The sequence below is a fragment of the Schistocerca piceifrons genome, chromosome X (assembly GCF_021461385.2).
Source record: "Schistocerca piceifrons isolate TAMUIC-IGC-003096 chromosome X, iqSchPice1.1, whole genome shotgun sequence".
Classification (NCBI taxonomy): domain Eukaryota; kingdom Metazoa; phylum Arthropoda; class Insecta; order Orthoptera; family Acrididae; genus Schistocerca; species Schistocerca piceifrons.
In genome coordinates this window covers 922,121,002-922,143,509 of record NC_060149.1, presented here as the reverse complement: position 1 = coordinate 922,143,509, position 22,508 = coordinate 922,121,002, and the positions used below count along the sequence as shown (strand labels likewise).

At 41.9% G+C, this 22,508-nt stretch overlaps 1 protein-coding gene across 3 annotated transcripts in view; it reads right to left on the bottom strand.

The window, feature by feature from the left end:
• Nucleotides 1-22,508, bottom strand: part of LOC124723157 (homeotic protein female sterile) — a 263,408-nt gene that overhangs the window by 216,909 nt on the left and 23,991 nt on the right. For all 3 annotated transcript variants that reach the window (XM_047248347.1, XM_047248348.1, XM_047248349.1), the window contains exon 3: nucleotides 17,209-17,257. In XM_047248347.1, coding sequence (XP_047104303.1) covers nucleotides 17,209-17,257 — 49 coding nt within the window. The remainder of the gene's footprint in view (nucleotides 1-17,208; nucleotides 17,258-22,508) is intronic.

The following is a 22,508-nucleotide window of genomic DNA, read 5'->3' as shown; positions in this document are numbered from 1 at the left end:
CTTTCTGCACACACTTGTGAGCAAAATAATAATTTTTTAAAAAAGATTGCTTGATAAACCTGGAATCTTGTATGTAATAACTTACCAATACAAGGTTTCAGAATATAAAATTTGATGTGTGTGCCAGTTTTCCATAGCTTACAAACTGAGGGCAAAACTGAAGATTTTTGTAAAAATGTCAAAAACGTGTTTTTTAGCCCACTTTCACAAAAGTCTTCTGCAAACTCTTAAACCATTTTCATTAGAAATACTATGTTATAAGTACCTTGAAAAACTATATTTAGCACTGCAGTGACAGCATAAAAGTCCCAAAAATGATGTCAAAGCTGAAACGCATTGAAAATGCACCCATATTTCACTGGTACTCAAATCTGACATTTTATTACGTTCTACAGTTGTTTAGTACTCTCTGGGAAGTTAATATCAGAAGTCCTGATGAGTAAGAAGTGAAACTGAGTCAGCACAACTTTTTTAAAAAAAAAAAAAAAAGTGTTTTTTTTTTGTCATGACTCTCGACATATTTCAGCATTTTTTCTGCTGTAACTATGAAATCAAATTGGCTATTAACTTCAAAATTTAACTATACTTTACCAAGGCACTGCAGATCATGGTAGCAAAATTGTTGAGTAACAGCTACAACACAGAGCATAAACTGTGTTCAAGTTTTACACTGTTGTCACATTTGGTAAATTTGGTGAAGTTCACAGCAGTGTATCTGACATTTTTTGAAAAGGATTCATATATTAGAGAATTTTTAGTGTCCTTTTATTATGCAATGCTACTGACATGCTAGTTTAATTCCAGTTTAAAGTATAGCATAGTTTGCTGGTTGGTTGGTTGGTTGGTTGATTTGGGGGAGGGGACCAAACAGGAGGTCATTGGTCCCATCGGTTTAGGGAAGGAAGTCTGCTGTGCCCTTTCACAGGAACCATCCCGAAATTTGCCTGAAGCGATTTAGGGAAATAACGGAAAACCTAAATCAGGATGGCTGGATGTGGGTTTGAACCGTAGTCCTCCCAAATGCGAGTCCAATGTGCTAAGAAGTCCAGTGTGCCAACCACTGCACCAGCTCGCTTTGTAGCATAGTTTGTGTTCACAATGTTTGCAGTTTACGTGAACCTATGAAAAATTATGTAAATGTATTGTTTTGGTCCATGGTGGCGTAACCACTGCTGGTTTCTTTTAAAATGAGGAAAGCCAACATTCCCATCACCATAGGAGTCACCCTGATAGAAATCCTAGAACAGCCACCAGTGTGTATCTTTACTACAGGTTCCAAGCTTGATAAGGATTTCTTAGAGGTATATCAACATCAGACCTCCAAGCCAGGACAGTATGCTGCATGCATTTAGGGTAAGAGTGGTGGATTGGAAATACCTGATAGTTTTCTGCTGAGCAGGAGTTGTATTTAACCTTTAACTGCTGAGGTGCAGTCTGTGAGACCACGCATATGTTCCATCACGTGATTACATTACTTTCTCTCGCTCAGTTTCCCCCCACCCTTTCAGTAGCTTCTGAAAAGTGCAAGCAGAATAACATAGTTGTGAGTGAACCAGTTGTTCCATAGATAGGTGAGTTAGAACTAATTAAATGTTGACTGCAGTCTCTCAGACCGCACCTCAGAGTTAGTGTCATTATTTACAATAAAGAGGTTATTTTGTTATTCTGCTTTAGATTGTACAGATAAAACATTGGAAGCAGCCGGATCGTCTGATAATAAAAGGTTCAAGGTGGATCAACGACATATACCAATAAACAGGTATGTGTTATTGATGGAAATTTTGAATCGGTAGTGCAGAGTTGGTTGGACAAAACACTGATTCAGACTTTAGTATTGTAGAGGAGACATCCCAGAATGCTCAAAAAAAAAAAAAATTTATTACAACAGTCATTCAGAAATTGATGTTTCAGGAGTTTCATCATCTGATGAAGAGCTAGACATGGAACCCATACAAGGAACCTCAAAAAGTTTTCATTGCATGAACAGGTACAGGTGGTTGAAGAATGCACCGAACAGAGCAGTTAGAACTCCTTTGCATAAAATCATCATAAAATTACACTCATCACAGCCGCCCAAAAATGGAAAGCATGAGCCTCTTTCCATTTGGTGTAAGCTAATGGATAATGAAATGATGGATGAAAAGACATCGCTGAAGGCACCACTCAGTGAGACAGGTCGATGAGGAACTGCATTAGATGGTAAAATCATCAACAAAAAGGGAGCCAGAAATGCCCGGTGGGAGACAGGCCACGATCGGGTTAATGGCAATGGCTACAGCAAAGACAACGACTCAGGACGAACGCTGAGGTACACCCTTTTCCTGGATAAATGGTGTCTGACAAGGCAGAACCCACACGCATCTTGAAAACACAATCTTGTAAAAATGCCTGAAGGAAACATGGCAGGCAGCCACGGAATTGAACTGAATTTTATTTGATCCTGTAAGATTATGCTGTGAACAGTATATGTATGTGTAATATAGGGCATGTCAAAGTAGTAACATTCATTATCACTTTTTTTCTACCCCTTTAGCTTACATTTTTACATCACTGATAATGAATAACAATATATTCAAATTTAATTGCATAAGTATTCTGCAACACTCTAAAACTTTTTCAATGAGATAGTCTAAGTATCTTTGGAAAGTCATTGTCAAATACACTATCTTGCAGGTTTTTAGGCAGACTTCTTAGTAGTCTTGACACCAGAGTACTGGGGTCCTTTTTCTAGCATTGCCAGTCAATGGGGTATGCTCCGTACTTCATTCTTGTATTGTGGGTGTGTACACTAGCATTTGTAACCCAGTCCTCACTACCTTTTGTGATGTACATTATCGTTTTGTATATATACAACGATGAAAAAATTAAGATACCTAACTTCTCGAAACAGTTTCTGCACGTTTCAGAGGTCTTTCTTCTTAAAATGGTTCTAATTGCCTTTTTTTTTTTTTTTTTTTTTTTTTTGTAATGTGAACAGTCATTTTGTCTATTGTTTGAGTTTCCCCCCACAGTCACTAAATACTGTAAGTATGGTTCGAAAAGTCCACGATACACTGTACACAGAAGGTTCTTGTCTGAATACTGTGATAGCTGCATCATTAAGAATATGACAGAGCTCAGTTTCTTACAGACAATACTTTTTTTTTTTTTTTTTTTTTTTCATTTGAGTTCATTATCCACAAGAATACCTAAAAATCTAGCAGATTCTACTTCTTCCAGCCTTGTTCCATCAACCTCTAAATCCATGTCTACAGCCTTCTTGTTTTTAAATGCTGCATATGTAGTCTTTTTTAGATTTATAACCAGTTCACTTTCCAACAGCCATTGAGCTGTGACATTTGCAGATATGTATGCTCTTCTCTCAAGCTGTTCCACATTTTGGTCACTATTTAGTATTTTCATGTCATCAGCATACAATATTTTCTTTTCTTCCTCCTCAACACCTATATCATTCACAAACACATTAAATAACAGTGGCCCATTACCGAACCCTGCAGCACTTCATATTTGATGGGTTTGGTAACTGACTGGTATGAGTTTCCTAATGATACATACTGCCTGCAGTTGCAGAAGTATGATTTTATCCATTCACCTGGTTGCCCTTGAATGCCATAGTTGCCTAATTTCATGGTCAATGGTATCAAATGCTTTTGAAAGATCCAGAAACATTGCAGAGACAACCTTTTTTTCATCTAAGGACTGAAAAACGTATTCTGTTAGACTGGCAATTGCTGATTCTATAGATTTACCCTTTCTGAAACCATGTTGTGAGGGTATGAGAATGTTATGTTTGTCCAAATAATTAACTAAGTATACATACGCATTTCCAGGATTTTCGAGAAACCTGATATATGTGAAACTGGTCTGTAGTTGTGATTCTTGAGTTTCTCCCGGCGTATTTGATAATCAAAATATCCACGGGTGTGCTGCCCGTCTATAGTGTCCAACGGGCACAATATTTCGGCGATCATACATGTCGCCATCATCAGGTGAACTGACGGACTGAGCTCCTGTGAACGTGCCGGCACAGAGATCCGTACGCTATGGCTGCTCAGAGGGAACTGGGTTCGGTCGTGGCGGTGGCCGATTTAAATACCCTCCGCCATGGGTAGCCCACTCTCACCGGTGGTAGCGAATTTGTACATGGAGAACTTCGAGGAGGAAGCCCTGTCGTCATCCGTATGGAAACCTACTTGCTTTTTCCGTTACGTGGACGACACGTTCCTCATCTGGCCACATGGTATGGATAAAATCCTTGACTTCTAAACTCCATACACCCCAACATCAAATTCACTATGGAGACTGAAACGGAGGGTAAATTACCTTTCCTTGACGTCTTGGTCAAGAGAAGGGCTGACGGCACCCTAGGTCACGGGGTGTATTGGAAGACTACGCACACTGATCTGTATTTGCACGCAGACAGCTGCCACCACCCTTCACAGAGGAATGGGGTACTTAAAACTCTAGTACATAGGGCGCGCACTATCTCTGACTAAGAGAGTCTACCCCAGGAATTGGAACATCTGAGAACTGTATTTCGAAAAAATGGGTACTCAGAGTGGCAGATTCAACGTGCTCTCCGCCCAACCACTGCAGCACAACCTGTTGAGATGGATGAAGTCATGAGGGAGGAGGTAGGCACTGCATTTATTCCATACACAGGCGCACTCTCGGGGAAAATCGCCCGCATTCTGAAGAAACACCGCGTCGGAACTGTGTTTTGTCCTCCAAATAAAACTCGTGCACTGGTGGGGAGCGCCAAAGATGACCTCGGTTTGAGGAAGGCCGGCATGTACCAGATTCCGTGTCACTGTGGCAAGTCGTATATTGGTCAGACAATGCGTACCGTCGAGGATCGATGCCGTGAACACCAGAGGTACACTTGACTGATGTATCAGAGCAAGTCGGCGATCGCTGAACATTGTTTGTCGGAAAATCACGCCATGGAGTATGACCGCACGAGGATTCTGGTCCAGACGTCGAGATACTGGGACAGCGTTGTTAGAGAGGCCATCGAAATTCGCACCAATGACGACCTCATAAACCGTGACTGTGGCTATAATCTTAGCAAGGCTTGGGAACCAGCGATTGGGTTAATCAAGAGTAAATCGAGCAAACGTATAGTTGTGAAGACCACGGCGGACAGAGCCATCACACCAACGTCATCTCAGACGCCGTCGCAATCTGTTCCCCCGCGCGATCGTGGCGCGGACGGCGGAGGGAGCGCGCCGCAGGCGGAGGGTATTTAAATCGGCCGCCGCCGCGACCGAACCCAGTTCCCTCTGAGCAGCCATAGCGTACGGATCTCCGTGCCGGCACGTTCACAGGAGCTCAGTCCATCAGTTCACCTGATGATGGCGACATGTATGATCGCCAAAATATTGTGCCCGTTGGACATTATAGACCGGCAGCACACCCGTGGATATTTTGATGGTCTGTAGTAGTTGGGGTCATCGCTATACCCTTTCTTGTACACTGGCACCACCTCTGTTATCTTCAGTTTTTCTGGAAAAATTCCATCTCTGAAAGAACAGTTTGCTATGTTCAGCAGTGGTGTTATTATCTGCTCACTTACCAGCTTTATTACACGATTTGATATTTCAGCATCACCAGCTGATTCCTTGGACTTCAGTTTCTGTATAGTGTTCCGTAGTTCATCTTCCGTGACTGGTCTTGAGAACATAGTATTGCATGATCTTTTTGGTACCCTAATGCTCTTCTGTTTTTGACTATTTCTTTCCAATTTTAAGTTTTCTACTACACTGATATAATTATTATTCAGTATGTTTGCTATTTCCATACCATCTGTGACCACTGTGTTGTCTATTTTAATTGACCTAATACCTTCTTCTTTGTTTGACCCATCTTTTTCCTTTCTTTCAGCATTGAGATCCTGCAGCTTCCTTCGCTGTTCTAGTATTTCACTGGTAATCCACTGTGTTTGATCTTGCAGTCTTTCTTGTCTCTTTACTTTGGGAAATAATACATTAAAATGGTATTTAATTGTTGAAATAAATGCGTCATATTTTTCATTTACACTTTGGGCCTGTAGGGTTTCATTCCAGGTTTCCTTACTTAACATTGTTCTAAAGATGTTGATATTTTGTTCACTGATGATCCTAATTTCTTTGGTTGTTTGTTTTGGTTCTGATACTGTGTCATTACTTCTGCAAAAGCTGATTATTTGTCCATGATGATCAGATATTTCTGTCTGAATTACATGTGACTCATAGTTACACATATTAGTAATTATGTTGTCAATAACTGTCTCACTTTGTGAAGTCACTCTTGTTGGTGCAGTTATTGTTACTTTCATTTTATGCTGTATTAACAATTTTTCAAAATCCTGTCTTATTTTTGTGTCTTTTTCCCGTGTCAATGTTGAAGTCTCCACATATAATAAGCTTTCTCTTCATATTCATTCTCAATAAGCTAGCAATTTGCCACCACCCTTATATTTAGATCTGCAGCAGAAGTAATTTTTCTAGTTTTAGTCCTCTACTGCAACATTACCGATTTTACTTTCAGGTAGCCCATGTTCACTGACATGTTATATGTCTGGTCTTACTTGACTCAGGAGTACTTCTGCTTCTAAATTTTTGTTACCAAAGTATTGAATATTTTGATGAAGTACTTTTACGTAAAGCCCCATGTGTAAAGAGTATGGAGGATACCAGTTCTCCAGCAGGTGTAGTAGGCCTTCTCCAAATCTAAAAACACGACCAGTCTGGGATTTCCGCAGAAAACTATTCATGACATGGGTGGACAAAGTAACAAGATGGACAACTGCAAAACGCCGTGCTCTAAATCCACACTGTGCTTTCGTCAGTAAACTGCGAGACCCGAGACACCATACCAGCCAGGCATGAATCATACATTCCATCACCTTGCAGACATAGCTGGTAAGAGAGATGGGGCGGTAACTAGAAGTAAGGTTTTTGTCCTTACTGGGCTTAGGTTTACGCATGACAGTGGCTTCACGCCAGCATCCAGGAAATCTGCCCTCTGCCCAGATGTGGTTGTATGTGTTAAGCAGAAACTGCTTGCCTGCAAGAGAAAGGTGTTGCAACATCTGAATATGGACAGTGTCCGGCCATGGGGCGGAGGATCGGGATGAACTGAGAGCATGATTGAGCTCCCTCATAGTAGAGGTGGCATTGTAGCACTCACGATTCAGAGAAAAGAAGGGTGTCGCCTGGGCCTGCTCCACATGTTTCCAATGGAGGAAAGTAGGGTGATAGTGGGAAGAGCTCAAAACTTCCATAATTTATAATGGAGGCAGTTTTCCATCATAGGATGACTGCTAAAAACATGGAGAGCACGTCTCTGTGTGCAAACTGCATGGCGGCGTGCCTCAGTTCACCAAGGGACTGGGACACAACGTGGTAAAGAGGAACTGCGAGGAATAGAACAATCTGCAGCATTAAGGATAACGTTGGTGATATAGTCCACCTGGTCATCACAAATGGGGAAATCTTGTCCTTCAAAGGTGGCCACGGAGGAGTAAAGCTGCCAGTCAGCCATAATAAGCTGCCATTTGCACGTGCAAGCGGATGGGGTAGGAGTCAGCAAATGGAGAGCACACGGGAAATGGTCACTCAAGTAGGTGACTGAACAAACGGACCACTCAAGTAGGTGTCTGAACAAACGGACCACTCAAGATGAGGGGCAAGCTGGGCAGTGCAAAAGGAAGGTCCAAATAAGAATAGAAGTGAGAGGAGTCGCAAAGGAAAGTGGGTGCTCCATTGTTAAGGCAGAAAAGGTTAAGTTGGTTAAGAAGGTCAGCCAAGAGGGCACCTCTCTGACCGGTCCTGGGAGAACCCCAAAGGGGATGTTGTTGTCTTCAGTCCAGAGACTGGTTTGATGCAGCTCTCCATGCTACTCTATCCTGTGCAAGCTTCATCTCCCAGTATCTACTGCAACCTACATCCTTCTGAATCTGCTTAGTGTATTTTTCTCTTTGTCTACCTCTACGATTTTTACCCTCCACTCTGCCATCGAAATACTTAATTGATGATCTCTTGATGCCTTAGAACATGTCCTACCAACCGATCCCTTCTCCTAGTCAAGTTGTGCCACAAATTTCTCTTCTCTCCAATTCTATTCAATACCTCCTCATTAGTTATGTGATCTACACCATCTAATCTTCAGCATTCTTCTGTAGCACCGCATTTCGAAAGCTTCTATTCTCTTCTTGTCTAAACTATTTATCATCCATGTTTCACTTCCATACATGGCTACACTCCATACAAATACTTTCAGAAACGGCTTCCTGAAACTTAAATCTATACTCCATGATAACAAATTTCTCTTCTTCAGAAACGCCAGTCTACATTTTATATCCCGTCTACTTCAACCATCAGTTATTTTGCTCCCCAAATAGCAAAACTCATTTACTACTTTAAGTGTCTCATTTCCTAATCTAATTCCCGCAGCATCACCGGATTTAATTTGACTACATTCCATTATCCTCATTTTGCTTTTGTTGATGTTCATCTTATATCCTCCTTTCAAGACTTTATCCATTGTGTTCAACTGCTCCTCCAGGTCCTTTGCTGTCTGACAGAATTAAAATGTTATCGGCAAACCTCAAAGTTTTTATTTCTTCTCCATGGATTTTAAAACCTACTCCGAATTTTTCTTTTGATTCCTTCACTGCTTGCTCAATATAGAGATTGAATAACATCGGGGAGAGGCTACAACCCTGTCCCAAGAAGCCTTCACCTTCTCCATGATAGCAAGTCAAGAACTTCATCGCACACTCAGATCTTTGGTTTTTGTGGTCGTCTGTTTGGAGCTTCGGGACCCAACAGGAGCACAGTTTCCTAAACTTTAGGTGTTCAGAAACAATGTTGTAAAGCATTGATTTGTTTGAGAGACCTGTTATTGTGAAGTGCCTGTTCTCACGAATCCTCACTTCAACTGAATCCACCAAATCGTATGTAATCAAAGAAGGGCAACCAGAGAGGTCCTCATCATGGACGTTGTCATGGCCATCTTTGAATTCTCGTACCCACTTTCGCACTTTGCTTTCACTCATAACAGTATTACTATACACTTCACAAATCTGTCTATGAATTTCTGCGGCATAAAGGTTCCTTTCTGACAAAAACCATATCACTGAAAGAACCTCACACAAGGTGGGTGAGTTGGTAATCTTAAACATTTTGAAACACAGAACAGAACCATACATGTTAGCTACAGAGCTGAAACTGAGCACAGTTGTTCCCGAGGCATGCCAGTATATGACGCACATGCTTGTTGCGGTACATGCACAAACTACTAGTGTCTACAACAAAACGGACCTTACTTGAAAAACATGTCTCGTAGTGTCAGACAACTAGACGTTGCTTCAAATCTTACTTAGGCCTCTATAGCGCATGTTTCAAATCGTATTGTGTCCAACATTAATTCTACATGAAGCAGTTTTAAACATACCTTATCGCCTTAAATCCGAAGCGGGATACATAAAAATAAAATTTAGAAAAGAATATTGGGATTGTAAGTCTCACTACAAACAATAACCCGACCCTGCCAAAATTTTAAATAATGCTGAAATTCTGTATTTATGACACTCATCCATATTTATTGTAGGAACTCCTATAAAGATCCTGATATGACCATGTTCACACCACCATGCAAGCACAAAGAACGTCATTTCTATTGCTGCAATGTACTAGCACATTTCCTACTAAATGCCAAAAAATAAAGTACTCTGAGTCCTAAACAAAAGTGAAAAGGATCAGCATGTTTCATTGACGATACATGTTTGTGCGCCACAGAAATGCCACTTAAGAGCTGATACTAGGAAAGCTACAGCAATGATCGTGAAGTATCACATTCCAGTAAATAAAGATTTGAAACCAGTGTGTACAGATTGCAAATCTGTTTGAATACTGACATAGTTGCCTAAATAGTATTGCTAAATCAATTAGGGGTGGTAGGATGTAAAGAATGGAGAGGGGGTAATCACAAGAAAAAGAAATGTTGTTAGTTTCATCTTCAGCCTAAAGAGTAGGGAGAGCTATCATTCTAGGAAGAATGACTGTACTTTTCTTCAGAACTGAGCATCAGTATGTTCAGAACGTATAATACAAGTATATCAAGTGAATTAAAAGTAGAACTGGTTGTTCTTTCCGAAAGTATTCAGCTCAAAATTTAACTTAGTTTTTGGAACACTTGCCTCAAATACTCGAAGCCACTGCCTTAAAGTGTCTCCGATTGGCTACAGCTGCCCAAAATGAAAAAATCACAAAGTTCTTACTAATTTGCATCCTCACAGGTTGAGGGCAAAAACTTTTCATCAACTTATGAAGGAGAAGCTCCGTAATTCAACAACCCTCTGCTTTGATATGCAACAGATACAGGTCCTTCCTAAACTATCAATTAATGAGGTATATTATTCACGTCGAATAAGCCATCACACACTCTGTGTAAGAGACGCAGATAAAAAAATTCCTAACTTCTATGTCTGGAGATAAAATCAAGCTGACAGATGCTCTGTTGAGGTTGCTTCAGATCTTTTGATCATCTCGAGAAGTTTGGTGAGTTCCCTATTGAGAATGATAGCTTGATGCTTGTTGCAGATTGCTGTGGAAGGCAGAATAGGAATTCCCATGTGGTACACACTTTAAATCCCTTTCTAGTTAAAGTTCCTCAGCAGCTCAAGAACATAACACTGTTTTTTCTTGTATGAGGCCAATCATTTCTTTCTGGTGACGGAGTTTTGGAAAAACATATTTGAAAAATGTAAGACACTGACACCCACACATCATCATAGTGTTTATAAAGTGGTAGGTTCACATCGTGTTTGAGATGACAATTGGAGTGAGAGAGACTACAAAGCAATCAGTTAACATTTTCAAAAGATTGACAGTATTAGTGACATGAAATGAAATATTCTGAAACTCAATTAAAGGTGAAATTTCATCGTCAAAATACAAATGGAGCCAATTTACTGTTGTAATGATCCATCCAAAATGTTCAGCCCCATTCTAAAAAATGGGAAGACAATGTGGTATGTTGCTGAACCATCAGTAATTTAATCATACAAAAGTACGAGTGAAGCAAATAAGACTGATCAGAATAATTTACTATGTAAATGTCTTGGGAATAATTGGAAGGCCATAGGAGATTTAGATTTCTATGCTACCATTGTTGATGCAGTTCCTATATGAAGACATTGTAAATTCAATATAAAATGATTAATGATGAACATCAGATGAGAGATATAATACTGCACGAAGAATTTGACAAAGCTCTGAAAGATCTACGTCGAAACACGGCCCTTGGGTTAGACTATATTTCCTCAGAATTGCAGACAGTCTTAGGAGAGCCAGCTATGGCAAAACTCTTCCATCTAGTGTGCAAGATGTATGACAGATGAAATACCCTCAGACTTCAAGAAGAATGTAGTAATGCCAATTTCAAAGAAAGAAGTAGCTGACAGGTGTGAAAACTACCAAACCACCAATTTAATAAGACATGGTTGCAAAATACTGACACGAATTATTTACAAAAAAAAGAAACAGAAATGATCAGTTTGGATTCCGGAAAAATGTGGGAACACGTGAGGCAGTACAGACCCTACGACTTATCTTAGAAGATAGGTTAAGGAAAGGCAAACCTACATTATAGGATTTGTAGACTTAAGAAAAAGTCTTTTGACAGTGTTGCACTGGCATCATGGACTGCTCATAGTACACTAAACAGTAGCAGCATGTTTTGACCCTTTGTCATCAAAAGAGTGATAGAGCAAGTGCAATCATTACATTTTGTTTCAAAGTGGGAAGAGTGTCACACAAACTTTTCAAGAGATACGGTGTGTGTATAGTAGTAAAGCAATGAGTCGTAAAACCATTTTTATGTTGTATGCAAGATTCCGTGATGGTAGAGAGAGCATTGAAGATGATTGACATCCAGGAGCATCAGCAATTCCAGTAGAAGAAAATGTTTGAACAGTTGCTGAAATTCTTCAAAATGATCATTGTGCATCTACCAGCTTAATTGCGGAGTTCACTGGACTTCCTAAAAAACTGTGCATCGCATTGTGACTGAAAATTTAGGCAAAAATAAAAAACCTGTTGTCACTTTCTGCCACACTCGTTCACGGACGATCAAAAACATTGCAGAGACATGAAACAATCAGCTGATGGGTACCCACACTTTTCGTCGTAGGGAGGGAGGGGGAACATGAGTTTTGCTATTTTGGCAGCAGCAAATTAAACACAGATGATGGTCGAAGTAGAGAGGATATAAAATGAAAATGCCTCATGGGACAAATTCTGGCAAATACGGCAGGTGGGAAAAAACAGACAGACCATCCCTGAGATGCCAAATGGTGGGTCACTCTTAAGGCCGTATGTGCAGGAGCATTCTCATTATGAATGAACTGGACACCTGATGCCAAAGTTTGAGGAGTTTCCTACACACATCCTCTGTCAGGTGTCTTAAAACTTCCAAATGAAACTGCTGGTTAATGGTCTGGTGAGGGAGGTACAAGTTACTGATGCACAATTCATCATCAAACATAGAAAAAGACAATGATCGTCGTCTTCACATTTGACCTCACTTGCCTTGCTATTTTTGGCCTGGAAGAGTTGAGAGTCCTCCTCTGGCTTGACGTATGCTTGGGTTCTGGGTCATACCCACAACACTAACACTCATCACCTTAACTATTTTGTTCAAAAAATCTGGATCACTTTCAGTCTCTGTTTTCAAGTCCTGACACACATTCATGTGCATGGTTTTTTTTTTTTTGGGTCCTGTGTGAGAAAGTGCGGAACAAATTTTGCGGCAACATGTCTGAAGTACAGATCCTCTCCCAAAATCCACTAGCATGAGCTCCAACGCATGACTGACTAGTGAAATTGGGTGAATCATGAGACAATGATCTTCACTGATTGTTTGGTGGATTTATCAATTTTTTTTTCTTGTTTTGTGAAGTTAGTAGGGCATCCAGAACTAAGTTGGTCTTCAACACTCATCTCACCATGTTTTAAGTGCCCAAACTAGTTGAAAACTTGTGAGCAGCTCATAGCATCCTCCTGGAAAGCCTTTTTAAGCATTTGTGGAAAGTAAGGAATAATGACTGCATTCCACCAATACCATGATACGAGGGTTTTGAATTGCTCTGTGGAGCTTCTTTAGAGTTGCACAGTAGGCATCTGAGTTGATTGTCGTTCCTCGTGGCATAAAGTCCACTAGCAAAAAACACCGCACCGGTCCCAGAGCACAGTTGCCATAATCTTGCACTTTGGCAGCGTCTGTTTGGCTTTGACCCTGACGGGTGAGGTTGTGTGTCGCCATTCCATCGATTGTTGCTTGCTTTCGGGAGTGATATGGGATACCCATGTTTCGTCTCCAGTGACAATTTGATTCAACATGTCATCCCCTTCTTCCTCATAACGAATCAAAATGTCCAATGAAGTGGCCAATCTCTTCCCTTTGTGGTCCTCTGTGAGGAGTCTGGGTACCCACCGAGAACACAGTTTCTTAAAGTTTAGGTTTTCAGACACAATTTTGTACAAAACCGATCTTGAAACTTGTGGAAATTCCAAAGAAATAGTGGAAATTGTGAATCTTCTGTCCTCACGAATCTTTGTTTCGACTGCAGCCACCAAATCATCAGTGATGACAGAGGGCCGGCCTGAGCGTTCTTCGTCATTTACAATTTGTACAGAAACCAGATGGCAGTTATAAGAATCGAGGGACATGAAAGGGAAGCAGTGGTTGGGAAGGGAGTGAGACAGGGTTGTAGCCTCTCCCCGATGTTATTCAATCTGTACATTGAGCAAGCAATAAAGGAAACAAAAGAAAAATTCGGAGTAGGAACTAAAATCCATGAGAAGAAATAAAAACTTTGTGGTTCACCGATGACATTGTAATTCTGTCAGAGACAGCTAAGGACCTGGAAGAGCAGCTGAATGGAATGGACAGTGTCTTAAAAGGAGGATATAAGATGAACATCAACAAAAGCAAAATGATGATAATGGAATGGAGTCAAATCCGGTGATGCTGCGGGAATTAGATTAGGAAATGAGACACTTAAAGTAGTAAATGAGTTTTGCTATTTGGGGAGCAAAATAACTGATGATGGCATAAGTAGAGAGGATAGAAAATGTAGAATGGTAATGGCAAGGAAAGCGTTTCTGAAGAAGAGAAATTTGTTAATATCGAGTATAGATTTAAGTGTCAGGAAGTCGTTTCTGAAAGTACTTGTATGGAGTGTAGCCATGTATGGAAGTGAAACATGGACAATAAATAGTTTGGACAAGAAGAGAATAGAAGCTTTCGAAATGTGGTGCTACAGAAGAATGCTGAAGATTAGATGGGTAGATCACATAACTAATGAGGAGGTATTGAATAGAATTGGAGAGAAGAGGAGTTTGTGGCACAACTTGACTAGGAGAAGGGATCGGTTGGTAGGACATGTTCTGAGGCATCAAGGGATCACAAATTTAGCACTGGAGGGCAGCGTGGAGGGTACGAATCGTAGAGGGAGACCAGGAGACGAATACACTAAACAGATTCAAAAGGATGTAGATTGCAGTAGGTACTGGGAGATGAAGCTTGCACAGGATAGAGTAGCATGGAGAGCTGCATCAAACCAGTCTCAGGACTGAAGAACACAACAACAATTACTACATAACAAAAACTTTCGTAACTTATGACATTATAATAAGAACGTCTTATCAGTAACTAACTCCAAATGAAGGTGGTCTCAGGAATTCAGTCTATATCACAAAAAATAAATATTAATGTTTACAATATAATTGCTGCAATAGCAAAGCAACTTTTTTGCATTCATTTGTTCTTTCTCCTAACATTTTCTCACTGCGATAAACATGCATAAATATTATGTTCTGTTATGCTAGAAATAAGTAGGTGGATAAGAAAAATTAGTAACAGGTTAATTATGAACCTAGCAATCCATTTCTTGTAACAGAACCATAAGGGCAACTGCTTCGTACTTGACATGTGAGCTGACCATTGTGTGTGATATTTAACAGAAATTATCTCTTGTTAGAAAACTGAGTTCTGATTTGGAGCAGAGGAAGATTTGATGTGTTCTTAAGATTTCACTTGCTTTATCTGTTCACCTAACTTCAATAACAAAAAAACTCCACTCTTGTTGAAAATTCTGTAACATCAGAAAATGGATTTTCGTAAAGTGTGTCTTGTTTTAATAATTTATTGCCACAGTTAAAGCTAGAATGATAAGATACTGCACCTCTTCTAGCACACATTGATGCAAATTACATAGTTATAAAGTTAGTAGTTTACAAGTTTGAGTGAGTTGAATGAAATTTAAGATTGTGCACGAGTTCTGTGTGGGACATGGCAACCCTGCTCCATGCCTCCACATGCTCCTGCCGAACTGTCAATCCAAAAGTAATTTTAAACAGACTATAGTGATGTCAAGTAAGTGGTAAAATTCAGGACTTCCCATCAGTATGCGCAGATCACCAACTCAGATTGGACATAGATGGTGGGAGGAAATCAGTGGTGGCCTTTCCAAAGGAACTATCTTTGCATTTGCCTCAAGCAATTTATACACTACAGGCCATTAAAATTGCTACACCATGTAGATGACGTGCTACAGACGCGAAATTTAACCAACAGGAAGAAGATGCTGTGATATGCAAATGCGTAGCTTTTCAGAGCATTCACACAAGGTCGGCACCGGTGGCGGCATCTACAGTGTGCTGACATGAGGAAAGTTTCCAACCAATTTCTCATACACAGACAGTAGTTGACTGGTGTTGCCTGGTGAAACGTCGTCATGATGCCTCATGTAAGGACGAGAAATGCGTACCATCACGTTTCCGACTTTGATAAAGGTCGGAATGTAGCCTATCGCGATTGCGGTTGCGGTTTATCATATCGCAACATTGCTGCTCGTGTTGGTCGACATCCAATGACTGTTAGCAGAATATGGAATCGGTGGGTTCAGGAGGGTAATACAGAATGCTGTGCTGGATCCCAAAGCCCTCGAGTAACTAGCAGTCGAGATGATAGGCATCTTATCCGCATGGCTGTAACAGATCGTGCAGCCATGTCTCGATCCCTGAGTCAACAGATGGGGACAATTGCAAGACAACAAACATTTGCACGAACAGTTCTATGACGTTTGCAGCAGCATGGACTATCAGCTCTGAGACCATGGCTGCAGTTACCCTTGACGCTGCATCACAGACAGGAACGCCTGCGATGGTGTACTCAATTACGAACCTGGGTGCACGAATGGCAAAACGTCATTTTTTTTGGATGAATCCAGGTTCTGTTTACAGAATCATGATGGTCGCATCCGTGTTTGGCGACATCGCGGTGAACACACATTGAAAGTGTGTATTCGTCTTCGCCATACTGGCGTATCACCTGGCGTGATGGTATGGGGTGCCATTGGTTACACATCTTTGTTACCTCTTGTTCGCATTGACGGCACTTTGAACAGTGGACGTTACATTTCAGATGTGTTATGAACCATGGCTCTACCCTTCATTCGATCCCTGTGAAACCCTACATTTCAGCAGGCTAATGTGCGACTGAATGCTGCAGGTCCTGTACGGGCCTTTCTGGATACAGGAAATGTTCGACTGCTGCCCTGGCCAGCACATTCTCCAGATCTCTCACCAATTGAAAATGTCTGCTCAATGGTGGCCGAGCAACTGGCTCGTCACAATACGCCAGTCACTACTCTTGATGAACTGTGGTATCACGTCGAAGCTGCATGGGCAGCTGTACCTGTACACACCATCCAACCTCTGTTTGACTCTACACCCATGCGTATCACGGCCGTTATTACGGCCAGAGGTGGTGCATAGATCCTCGGGATCTATGCACCCAAATTGTGTGAAAATGTAATCACATGTCAGTTCCAGTATAATATATTTGTCCAATGAGTACCCACTTATCATCTGCATTTCTTCTTGGTGTAGCAATTTTAATGGCCAATAGTGCAGAAACCACGTAATACCAAAATGTTGGTAGCTCAATATCTATTTGAACCCTGCTGGTATAAACTGTGAATTCAATACCTTAATCACTGCAATACATCCTGCAATTTACCTTTCATGGGAATGGTCTAAACATGCGAGTTATCCAGAAATACTAACTAGATAGAAATAAACATTGTCTATAACCGTAAAAAGCACTTACCACCAAATTCAGACGCTAACAGAAAAAAAAAAAAGATTGTTTACTCACCGTACTGCTATGAGCCACCGAATCTACCTGCTGCATTTCCTGGTCACGTCTGCAATTTAAAGGTATTTTCAGTTATTGAAGTTCAGAACATAATGACAAAATATAATACATCATCATACCTTTGAAGCTTACTGAGCAGCTTGCGTATATTATTCTATATGTTATAACCTTTCCCTGACAACCATTCCACATCTGCAAATAAAACCTTATTAAAAACAGCCCAGTCCAAGCTTCCAAGAAAAAATTAGTGAATGAGAAACAATGTACCTTGAAATATTACTTACTGAAGTCTTGTCTATAATCCTGAACACATTCTTATTGCGTACATGTACAACAAGGCAATGTGAAGTACATGAAATTAATACATTGTACAATTCCCACAACAGAGGCACTAAGAGTAGACTATTAATCTCATTAGATGTATTCAATCATGCAAACCAAAGTGCTACAACTTGCATTCTGATAAAAACGAATGCTTCTGGTTGCAGTTCACACATTTACAAAGTGGAAAACATATGAAGTGAGAAAGTAAAACAGCAAGTAGAAATTGCTAAGGTGGTTATACCCAAGCGTATGTTAAGAGCACAGCTTTTCCCCTCATTAGAGCTCATAACTGTTACATGGGTGAGCAGATTCCAATTATTTTTCTCTGCACCTGGTTTGAGTAAAATACAACATCACCATTCCCCTAAGCTCCCATTAGGTACCAACAAAGGAATGGCTGGTTCCAAAGTATACAACTCTTATTTCCTTGTTTCTGGTAAGCTGTTGTGATCCACTTCTTGCAACAGCCAGGTAGATGATTCTCGTAACGTATCTAAACTTCATTCTGTCAACCACAACTACAGGGTGTCATACTCTACAGAGGCCCCGCAAACATGTAGTAATTCCACCGCAATTGCATTGTGTAATTTCTGACGTTTGATGTGCCAACAATGCACTCTGCAACGTGGTTTGACATAACAGCGTGTTTCTGCACGTCGCTGTGGTTGGAGATCAGTGTTCAGTGACAACGTGTGTCGCTCTCTGTCAAAAAGCATGTGCTTCTTGTGAAACAATATCCGATTACTGGTCCCATTAAGACATGTCAGTGAATGTGTGTTGAACGGTTTGGTGACCAACATATACTGTCTAAATGCTGCGTACAAAAGATAGTGAACAAGATGGAGAGCACTGGAACAGGGTTGGATCTTCACGATGGGGGCAGCCGCCATTGTCAGAAGAAAACTTGACTGATGTGAAATGTTTGTTGGTCTCTCCTGCAAAGTCTGTTCAACATTTATCTCAGGAATTCTGAATGTCATGGAGCATGTCACAGAGCTACAAAGAAAGATGCCATCTATCCATACGTATTTACAGTTGTTCAGGAACTGAATGTCAATGGCAAAGACAAATGCACACCATTTTGCTGTTGGTTTCAGCAATTTATTGCTTAGGCAATGGTCGAACAACCCCCGAATTAACAAAAGGTTGGCGTTCACTGTGCAATATCACAGCGTCGCTTCATCGTACTTTTTTTTTGGGTCTACTGAGACACGTGCAGTTTACATCGAAACGTTTCGGGAATTTGCGAACCAGTTGGATGATGATGAACTCACCCTCAGCTGGTACCAACAGGATGGCATCACATCCCCCATGTCTCGAGTGATCATGGCTGAGGTCTGATTACTTTTCCCCAGCAGAGAGATTTTGAAAGGACCTTTTTTTGTTGTGGTTTTAGGGCACAAAAATGCTATGGTCATTAGCGCCTGGTCTGTGGATTAGGTAAAAAAAACACGAAATGGAAATCAGCAGCAATGGGAGCAAAAATCAAATACTGGGGAAACTAAAAAACAGATGGAAAGCTTAGAAAACCCCTATGGGGGGGGGGGGGTGTTTTCCCCAAAAAAGCTTCAAATGACCAACATTTCACTGACACTAATAAACTCGAGGATGTGATTGGCTCAGCACGTGTCATCTGCTAAAATGGAAGATATATCAGGCGACAGCTGTAGATGGGCGCATAGTGGAGTAAAATAGGGGCACTTAAGTAAAGGGTGTCCCACCAACACAGCTGAGAGCAGTGGGGACAAAGCAGGGGAGGATCACCACTTAAAAGATGTCAATGGCTAAAAAGACAGTGACCTGTCCGGAGTCTAGTTAAAATTACCTCCTCCCAGCGACGAGTTTGGGAGGAATAGGTCCAAGCACAGGGAAGAGCATTCACGCCCCGCAATTTATTATTGGGAAGTGTGGACCAATGTGCGTGCTATAAAAGAGTAACACAACAACATAAAACACTCTGTTGATCAGCGAAGGGAACCATGCGAACATCAGGCTGAAGAAGAGAGACTGCAACCTTAGCCACTGCATTGGCCGCCTAGTTTCCACGGATACCAACGTGTCCTGGGATCCAGAGGAATGCCACAGAGACACCCCTAAAGTGGAGCAAGCGGAGGCAGTCCTGAATCCGGTGGACCAGACAGCCGAGCAGAGGAGTAAACTACGCTTCCATAGTCCAATTTTGAGCACACTAAGGCGCAACATAGGCGGAGAAAAACCACTTGGTCCACTCCCCGTGAGGTACCAATCAGAACACAGAGGGTGTTGACGGATTGCAGACAATGAGCCAAAAGATAGGAAACGTGAGAGGACCAGCACAGTTTTCTGCCAAACGTAAGACCTAGGATGTCCGCGAAAGGAAGGTCAACATGGCCTAGATGTAGAGAAGGCGGAAGAAACTCCGTACGACCCCGAAAATTGACACTAACAGTCTTACTAGGAGAAAAGCGGAAGCCGGTTTTGATGCTCTGAGTGTGGAGGCGATCGAGACATCTTTGAAGACGTCATTCAAGAAGTCTGGTCTGTTGAGAGTTTTAGTAAATTGCAAAATAGTCCACAAAGAGGGAGCCCGAGACATTGGGAAAGAGACAATCAATAATAGGATTTATGGCAATGGCAAACAGTACAGCACTTAGCACTGAGCCCTGGGGTGCCCCGTTTTCTCGGGAGAGAGTAGTGTTCACCCGCACTTTAAATGTGTGCTTTGCCATAAATTCAGAAATAAAAAGGGGCAGCCAACCTCGAAACCGCCAAGAGAACAGTTTGCAGAGGATGCCTGTCCTCCAACAGGTATTGTATGCTCTCGCCAGATCAAAAAATATTGCTACCGTTTGGCGTTTCCTGAGAAAATTCTTCACTATATAAGTGGAGAGAGCAACAAGATGGTCATCTGCAGAACGATGCTTTCGGAAACCGCGTTGAGTAGGTGTTAAAAGGCTTCGGGACTCCAGGCACCAGGCTAAACGGCAATTCACCACACGCTCCAAGACCTTACATACACTACTCGTGAGAGAAATGGGGCAATAGCTAGACAGACGTTTGTCCTTTCCAGGTTTCGGAAAGGGAACGATGATAGCTTCCCGCCATCTTCTGGGAAATGTACTGTCGGTCCAAATTCGATTATAACGGTGAAGGAGGTAATGCAGACTATGGTATGATAAATGCAGCAACACTTTGATGTGCATACCATCTGGTCCTGGGGCAGAAGAGCGAGAAGAAGAGTGTGTGTGTTGGAGTTCCCGCAAAGGAGAAAATGGTATTACAGCTTTCGCTATTTTGAGAGGAGAAAGCAAGAGGTTGCACTTCCGCTGCATGTTTCTTTGGGAGAAAGGCTGGCGGGTAATTTGAAGAGCTCAAAATCTCAGCAAGTGTTGACCCAATGAGTTAGAAACTGTGATGGGTTCCACTAAGGTATCACGCACGACAGTGAGCCCAGAGATTGGGGAGAAACTAGGCCCCCAGATAACCATCGAATTCGACTCCAAACTTCTGAGGAGGGAATGAAGGTGTTAAAAGAGCTAGCAAAGAAGCCCAGCTTGCCTTCTTGCTATAGCGGATGATGCGACGGCATTGCGCACACAACTGCTTGTAGCAAATACAGTTGGCTAAAGTAGGATGGTGGCAGAAAACACGAAGAGCACATCGTTGCTCACGTATTGCGTCACGGCACACCTCATTCCACTATAGAACTGGGAGGTGCCGGGGCAAATCAGAGCTGCGAGTTATTGAACGTTCCACGGCTGTAAGAATAACTTCTTTAACATGAGTTACCTGATCGTCAGTGCTAGGAAAGTGCGGTCATTGAATGTCGCTAGAGATGAAAAAAGTGTCCAATTGGTTTGGGCAAACTTTCAGCGTCTTGGGCACATATATGGCAGTTGTGGCTGCAATCTAAGGACACATGGAAAATGGTCACTCGAGAGTGTATCAGCAAGAGCAAACCATTCAAAGCGCTGAGGTAGCTGAACAGTACCGACCGAAAGGTCCAAACGAGAGAAACTCGTTGTGGAGGCAGACAAAAATGTAGGTTCCCCAGTGTTGAGGCAAACAAGATCCGCTTGGTGGAAATGTCAATCAATAGGGAGCCTCGCGAACAAGGACGCTGAGATCCCCAAAGTGGGTGGTGGGCATTGAATTCCTCAACAAGTAAATGGGGGGGGGGGGGGCAGAATCTGACTAAGGAAATCAGCTCTTGCCATCAGTATGGACAATGGAATGTGTACGGTACAAAGAGAGAAGGTGTACCCAGAAAGGGAAAGACCGACAGCAACAGCTTGGAAGGAACTGTTTAAGGGGATTGGGTGATAATGGACAGTATCATGGAGAAGAATCTTAAGCCCCTATGTGTTGGAGTGCCATTAACAAAGGGGACTGACTGAAAATGAGGGAAAACAAAGCGATCGTGAGGACGCAGCTTTGTTTCCAAAACACAGAAGATGACCAGCAAGTAGGATCGTAAAAGGATCGACAATTCATCCCGATTCCCTTTAATGCTGAGAATATTCCAATGGATAATTGACACAGGGTGGACGGAAAAGGGAAGAATCTTACCATGGTTGCTCTCAACAACTGCTGAGAGCCGGCGGCCGGCAGCGTGGAACGGCATTCAGCCAAAGGCAGAAGGTACTGATTCATAGGTTGTTCGGGGGCAGCTCCTGCCACCAGCAATTGGCCGGTGGATTGGCCGCCAGCAGTGCGCCTTGGCGACAGAAGACGGCTGAGGGCAGTTACCGCCAGGTGGCACTGTAGATGAGACACGTCGTGGCAGAGAAAGAGAGAAACTTTGCTTCTTATGAGCCTTCTTGGAAACAGGACGTTGAGATGAGGGAAGAATCGATGGTTGTGAAGTCAGGATATGTAAAAAAACCTTCATGAGTAGGCTCTTTTTTCGAAGTCTGGGTGTCTGATTCTGGGGCTCGTGATTTAGCAGAAGCCGATGAAGGGCGAGCCATAGAGTGAGCAGATGATAGTGGGGAGGA